This window comes from Fukomys damarensis, unplaced genomic scaffold (genome assembly GCF_012274545.1).
Source record: "Fukomys damarensis isolate Sample0158 unplaced genomic scaffold, DMR_v1.0_HiC HiC_scaffold_2, whole genome shotgun sequence".
Lineage (NCBI taxonomy): Eukaryota > Metazoa > Chordata > Mammalia > Rodentia > Bathyergidae > Fukomys > Fukomys damarensis.
Genome location: NW_022900914.1, coordinates 9,839,602 through 9,847,511, shown reverse-complemented (window position 1 = coordinate 9,847,511; position 7,910 = coordinate 9,839,602). Strand labels below are relative to the sequence as shown.

General features: G+C 35.1%; 1 protein-coding gene across 2 annotated transcripts in view; it reads right to left on the bottom strand.

The window, feature by feature from the left end:
- Nucleotides 1–7,904, bottom strand: part of Spdya (speedy/RINGO cell cycle regulator family member A) — a 41,439-nt gene extending 33,535 nt beyond the window's left edge. For both annotated transcript variants that reach the window (XM_010604697.2, XM_010604698.2), the window contains exons 1-4: nt 7,757–7,904; nt 5,130–5,242; nt 3,445–3,691; nt 1,234–1,292 (exon numbers count right to left, since the gene is read on the bottom strand). In XM_010604697.2, the coding sequence (XP_010602999.1) occupies nt 1,234–1,292; nt 3,445–3,691; nt 5,130–5,153 (330 nt within the window). In that variant the 5' untranslated portion in view covers nt 5,154–5,242; nt 7,757–7,904. The remainder of the gene's footprint in view (nt 1–1,233; nt 1,293–3,444; nt 3,692–5,129; nt 5,243–7,756) is intronic.
- Nucleotides 7,905–7,910: the final 6 nt, after the last annotated feature.

Genomic DNA, 7,910 nt, shown 5'->3' with positions numbered 1-7,910 from the left:
TTTTTTTTTTTTTTTTTTTTTTTTTTGGTACCAGGATTGAATGCAGGACCTTGTGCTTGAGAGGCAGGCAGCAGCACCACTGAGCTAAATCTCTGGCCCCTTGTTCAACGATTTTAATGCTCATGAAACTGTAACATTAAAAAAATTCAAAACTCTACAGGAACTGGATATTAAGGCCTGTTAATTTTAAAAAGTATCAGTGACATTGTGATTATATTTTAAAAGAGCCCTTATATTTTAGAGATACATTAAGAAATACTTATGGATGTAATAATGATGTCTGGGATTTCCCTCAAAATAATCCAGTTTTGAGAGGTTTAAAACAAATAAGAATGACCATAAATTAATAATTTTTTTTAATAGTTCAGGCTGGCTTTGAGTTCACTATGTAGCCCAGGCTGGCCTCAAACTTGCAGTGATCCTCATGCCTTAGCATCCTGAGTGCTGGGATTACAGTTATGCGCCACTACACCTAGCTAAAATGCTTTATTTTTGCCATTTTAAGTATGACAGAATGTTCAATACCAACATAGTGGGTATTTAATCATAAGCTACCTTATCATTCCCTTTTCTGTTTGTACATTTTAATAAGAAGTGAAGTTATGCTTAACTTGTTATATGACTACTTAGTCTAAAATGGCATTTACAAAGTTGAAACTTCAACTGTTCAGCTAATTAAAAAAACACAAAGTGCTGGCGTGGTGGCACAGGCCCATAATTCCAACACTTGGGAGGCTAAGGTAGGACAATCACCAAGAGTTTGAGGCCAACATGGGCTACAAAGTGAGGTCAAAGTCAGCCTGAACTACACAGTCCGATGCTATCTCAAACAAACAATAAAACATCAAAAAACAAAACAGAAAAGCACTGAAACAAATATTGTAATTTGTACCTAAAAAAAGAAAAAGCCATAGAAACATCAATGCTCAGAGTTAAGACATTCTTATCTGAAACACCGATTGCTAAAGAACATATTATTTATTTTATCTGAATTATTCACAATACATAAAAATGTACAAGAGATTGCCTTAGTGGAGTGCATCTCAGGATATTTTTTTACTACAATCTAACTAAATAAAACCAGTAATTCTAAAGAAAGAAAGAAAAAAAACAGTAATTCTGATCAAAATTTATCAAGAACATATTGTCTTGTTTTCAATAAAAAAAGATATGAATTTAAGGGTCTAATAACTTAAAAAATGCTGGTTAATGATTATCTTGATCTAAATTTACCTTGTCTGCAATTTTACAGCAGCAGTCCATCCACAAGAAATCTTGAATTAAATCGTCATCTACAACAAAAGATAGCTATAACTTGCCTTTTAAAAATAGAAGTCTTTCAAAAATTAATTTCTATTTCAGAAGACCATAAATAGTGCTTGTAAATAAAACAGGACCAATAATGACAGGACCAAGGTTGTCTAAGGTGTAGTTTTCAGTTCCTCACTGTATTTACCACTGCAAGGACCATATAAAGTTACTGCCATATCCCTTTCATCCTCCCATCTGATTTGTCTCACTAGGTATATGGTTCAGCTTTAAGGGAGAACAGTGTTGTCTTGTTCACGCAGGATAACTCTAGTCTTCATTCTTTTGCAAAATCAGTTATAAAGAGTAGAAATGGAATCTGATAAAAGATAATTTCATTTTTAAGAAATAACTTAATGAATACTTTTTCTAAATATGCTTTACTTTTTTATATGCTTTCTCTTTTTAGGTTCCAGTGTATTTTTATTTTTGTAGTCTTTTTCTCTATTTTTGGTCCACTCATCTACTCAAATATATATGAAAATGTCTACATAAAAAGGGCTTAAAATTCACTACCTATTTATCATTAATATTTAATTCTGGGAAAACAGTATAGGCTGAAAAATCAACAAGCAAAAATGTTAAGAATAGATAGAATCCAGGCTGGGGATTTAGCTTACTGGCACTGTGCTTACCTTGCAAATGCAAGGTCCTGAGTTTGATCCCCAGAATAGATTAAAAGAGTAGATAGCATCCAAAAAGTAGGTCAAAAACACTTTTAATTTTGAAGGTCTCAAATACATAATCTCAAAATATATTGCTAATTATCGAAAAAAATCTAGGAAATAAAATATAATCTAGGAAAATCATTTTTCCACTTCCTCTTTCAGTTAAAGAAAGCATATATTCAATTTTATATGCTAGAAATCTCAATATAATCAAGTATTTGATTACAATTCTTGGAAAATTCCAAGAATAACTACTGATTTCCTGAGGATTAATTTCTGCCCTGGTAATTCTATTTAAGTTACCTAAAATGATAGAACCAGGCTGGGGATTTAGCTGAATGGCCCCACACCTGTCTTGCAAGCACAAGGTCGAGTTCAATCTTCAGCACCGAAAAACAAAAAATACAAATAAAATGGTAGAACCAAGTGTTTTATTTTTCATTACCAGTTATGGGTATTAAGAAAGTCTGTGGTTAACAGTTTGTTCTACTCTTAAGGAGAAGAGAAACATGTATTAACCTTCTACATCCTGACGGGGATATCTTTGTATATTTTTCTGCTTATATTCCTTATATAACTTTTCTTTCTTGATTAAAAAAAAAAAAGTCTCTTTCCATTTCATTTTTCTTCACATCTTCACCAAACTTGACTTAACGTACCTGGCCTTCCTCTATAATTAAGGAGGCCTGCTACCTCCATCTATCAGACTGCTTGACTTCCATTTCCACAGGTACTTACCAGAGCTCATCTATCCTAGTCCTTATCCAAACTTGTCTATTTTATGACCATACCTCCAAATAGGAATCCTTTTTCTTTTTTGGCCTAGTAGAAATACTATTAAAATATTCCTTTTGCCTACTGAGAAATTTACTAGCAAAGTAGCACCATCTCATAATCTGAATAAATTCAAACTGAATTTTGTTATACGAACAGGATAATTTTAAAAAAGGTACTCCCAAACAGTATTTTCAAAATGTAATATTGAAACTTTTGTAGGCTGACCAATACTTCCAAGTTGATTGATGTTAGCTGTTAAAAGTCCTGGAGAGCCCCTCATTCTCAAACTGGTTGCTCACCTGAGTCTTCATGTACCATGTTACTTTAGGTCAAACAAAACTCATGCTATGCATCTGAATTTTCAGCATCTACATTTAATACTTGGATTTAAGTAGTCTAGAAGCTAGATGAATGTGGATTTTTAATACACAAGCAAGTAAAAACAAAATCCAACATAAAAAAACTAACAAAATCAAATTTGACTGGAGATAAATTTGACAAAGAAAATAACACCATCCTTTTTGGCCATTATGAAACTGATAAAGTAGATATTTACATTCTAAGTTCAAGTAATTTATAATTATGCTATTGATATTATTCTTTTTGATCATTATGAAAGTGATAAAATAGAAATTTACATTCTAATTTTGAAGCACATTGTAATTATGCTATTAAAATATTTTAAACCTACCAAATAATTTGAAGAAAGCAGTCATTTCCTGACGCTGTATAACTAGACAAGGCCCTTTGGGGCGTTTAGATTTGTTGCTATTATGTGCACTTTTGTCAGATGCTTGCAAACTATCTTTAAAAATAGTACGTTTGAGATTAATTTTAGGCTGATGTGATCTATTTGACCCTGATCTTACATGAACAGTGACAGTAGGTGGTGTCTCACAGCACATCTGATTGTGCCTCATTTTGGTTTCACAAGACTCCTGTAAAAATAAAACATACAATTATTCACCACACTCACTCATTTCTATATAAAAATGAATTAGATTATACTACCCAATGCAGTTATATAAATGTTATTGAACTTGCTATTTAAAATGTTATTTGTGACAGTGACTCACATTAGAAATTGCTTTTGGAATTTAATTGTAGGAAAAACTAGTTTCCTTTGGGCAACTATATACTTCCTCTTTCCCAAATATTCTTTCTTTGTTCTTCAGGTACTGGAGATTTAATCAAAGGCCTCATACATGCTAGGCAAGGGCTACACCACTAAACTACATGTCTAGTCTCTACTTCCCTAATAAGATACTATATTTTTGCTCTGGCTGGCCCAGAACTCAAATCTGAAAAGTAACTATAGAAACCTTGCTGAGTTTATTACTTATTTAGGGCATTCTTTTTTCATGTTTTTTTTTTTTTTCTTTTTTGGTACTAGGGATCAAAGTCTGGACCTTGCACTTACAAGGCAGGTGGCAGCACCACTAAGCTGAGTTCCCACCTCATTCCATGATTTTTTATTCTGATTTAACTTGTATAATCTTATAATATGGTTGCTAATCATCAGCTCACATTTCTTTTAGAACAAAGGAAATATTGCAGAACTTAATGATCAAGGCAAGGCTACTATTAAAAGCAACCCTTTCCACAAAAGCAAATCTTATTAGTAAATCCCATAGTATATTACAAAATTCATTTAATCAATAAGTATTTATCAAATAGTAGAAAACATTTCTAGCAAAGAAATATATGATAATGTACTTTGGAGGATTTTTATAATTTTTTGTGGTATTTGGGATTGAATCCAGGGCTTTTTCACTCAGCTGCCTCTCCAGCCCTTTTTATTTTGAGACAGAATGTCTCTAAGTTGCCAGGCTGGGCTTGAACTTGCAATCCTTCTGCTTCAGCCTCCCAGAGTGCTGGGACTGTGCATATCCACCACCATGCTTGACTGCTGTAATCTTCAAAGTTTTAAGTATATGAACATACAATGATTGATTATAAGTGCATATGAATATCAGTGGCTGTGGTGGCAAATGCCTATAATCCTAGCTACTTGGGAGGACGAGGCAGGAGGATCACAAGTTCAAGTCCAGCCTGGGCAATTTAGCAAACCCTGTCTAAAAAATAGAATAAAAAGGGTTGGGGGTATAGCTCAGTGGTAGAGTGCTTACCTAGCAAGCATGAGGCTCTAGGTTAGATTCTCAGCATCACAAAAAATAAGCAGATAAAAGTGTGTATGAATATATAACATTATGATTTAATAAAATCAGAAACAAATAACACATCAATATTTAACAATATGCATGGTCATTACTTTAGTAGCAATTGGTAAACACAACTACTAAAGCTAGTATTACTTTTGTGGTCAAAGCATTTCTAGTGTAATGGAAAATGAACGTATGAAAAAGTGAATCAGACCCTAATGAGAACCTCTGAATCCATGACTCAAGGTGACACACGCAGCCACAACTCCCTTGGTATTCAGAATTAGGTACAGACTCTCTCCTTCGTGACCCTCAGAAAATTCCCTGCTGAAGGAAGGAATGGAAAATACTGTTGGGCATAATGATAGAGCAGCACTGTCCAATCAAATGAGAGCTGCATAAGTAATTTTATATTTTTAAACACAAATTAAAAAGAAAATGCAAAATTTAATATATTTTGATATAACCAAATATATGCAAAGTATTAATAGTGGCAAAGTTTCACATTTATTAAAGATAGGAAAAGCAGGCTCTATAGTTTTAAAAGCAACTCCAAGTAAAAGTAGGAAAATAAAAATACATACTAACAAGCATAGGATAGGCTACAATGAAGAGACATAATAGTTTGTATCCAAAATAGTTAAAAAGTAACCAATATAAAAAATGATGAGATATTTTAGATATTTTGTTTTAAGTTTTTGAAATTTTGTTGTTGGTATATATTTTACATTCACAGTTTATCTCAATTTTGATGCTTTTCTGTAGTGTGGGATTAAACACAGGTCCTCTTGCATGCTAAGCAAGTATGCTACCACTAAGCTATATACTACATACCAGCCCGGATACTACTTTAACAGTTTTTGTGAAATATAACCCTATTAAAAAAAAAAGGAAAGGAAAAAACATTTTACACTCCTTCAGTTTTAGATTTAAGTAAAAATTTAGTTCTTCGGTTGCACCAGCTACATTTCAAGTGTTTAACAGCCACATGTGGCTAGTGCCTTCATTATAACAGTCAGTAACAAAGAATTAGGTAGGGAATAATAGTTCTATATTTGTTTCTCTTCCCTCCCCTCCTTTCTTCCTAGATCCTAAAGTCCAGCCAAACTGAAGGCAGTTATGAAGTTGAGGGAGGGTGGTGCTACAGAGACCACAGAGGGTGGCAGACTGAGCCTTGAGACTTGGGTAAGAACTTTATGCTCTTCCTCACCCATCTCACTTGGGAGGCAGCTAGAGGCCTCATCTGCGTCTTTTCCAAGCAAGAGCAACCTTACATTTACATGGAAAAAACTAGTGGTGGGAAAGCCAGTTTTAGGGGAGGGATGCAACAAATAGAGTAACCCTGGCACATATTCCAGGAGGTTTTTACTCAGTGGTAAATGATTCTAAAGTGCTTTTATATAAAAGCAATCAAGAAACAGAATGTAATTTTTCATGAATCTAAAAGAAAAACATATGCCTACTGTAGGTCTCTACACCATTCCATTATGTATGTACTGGGATACCACATAGAAAATGAGAAAACTGAAAGGAGAAAGAACTATCTTAAATTCCCAAATATAGATTCATTGAAATAAAACACTGGTAGATGAGGAAAAGCTGACAAGTTATCAGTGCTATCATCTTGGTGAAATTCCACCTTGAGGAAGTTTTTAATTTTGCTCTTGGTTTAGCTATACCAAGAGGAGAGGTCTGTGAGTAAGAGGAAAAGAAAGGAAGACAAATTAAAATGTGAGCCTTTTCTCAAAGGCAAGAAACAGGGAAGGAGGAACTAGGAGAAACTATGATTATTGGCAAAACCCTTCAGCGACTCTTTACGTGGATTCTACCAACATTACACACACACACACACACACACACACACACACACACACACACACACACACAGAGAGGACTGAGGTGTAGAGGGCAAAGCTCTTAACTAGCATGTGAGAACCTAGGCTGGATTCCCAGCACTGCAAATCATCATCACCGTCCATCCAAATTCATACTTGCATCCTACACAAGTAATGTGGGAAATCATTTTATGTTATCAAAAACCTAATGGCAAATCTAGTGGCAACTCAGGAAGAGAGGTGAGCTTTAGGCTCCTCACAACTCAATCAAAATACCGAGCACTTATTTAATATGTGCCAGCCAGTCACTGTGAACATGAACTGATCTCTAATATTCAAGACATTTCAGCAAGTTTTTTTTTTCTTTTCCGTACTACTGGGGATTGAACTCAGGCCTTACCGCTGAGCTGCATATACCCCCGCCCCTTCCCTTTTATTTATTTTTTTTTTTTTTGAGACAAGGTTTTGCGAAGCTCCTGAACTCATGCTGAGCTCAAACTTGGAATCGTCAGGCTTCAGCCAGTGTCCAATGCTTAGCACAAACGAAGTATGTGTCACCATTTTTCTTCTACCGTTTCTGACAGTAAGGGTCTCTTTCAAGGAAAGAAGAGTTTGCGTGAGCTAAATTTCACCTCAACTGCTAAATAGAGCTGCAATGTTAAATTTATGTTAATAACAAAGCTGGCTGGTGTTTTAATTGTATTTATTTTTTATAAAGCAGTGGCCAAGTTTATTCGAGAAAGTAAAAATGAAGAGTTGGGAAGAAACTGACCCTGCAGAGCGCGCTTGGACAGAGTAAAGAGAAAAAAGACGGTAAAAGAAAAACAAATAAAACAAAACAAAACTAAACCAAAACAGCGTGGGCTGTCGTGGAGAGTTATGATAGCCTGGCGATATTTTAAAACATGCTTATGTTACAGAGTTTGTAAACAGACGTGGACGATTCCCCATGTCAAAATAGCACAACCATCTTTAAAATGTGAAATGAAAGATTTATTTTTCGTACTTGAGTGAGGCTGGCGGCCTCCAGTCGCGGCGGACGTCCTGGAAGAAAACATGTTCATGTCCGCATCTTGAGGAGCGGGCTGAGCGGCCACAGGGAGCCAGAGGCCGGGCTCCCTCAGACACCCACCGCCCGCCCGCCCACCGCGGGCCCGGCC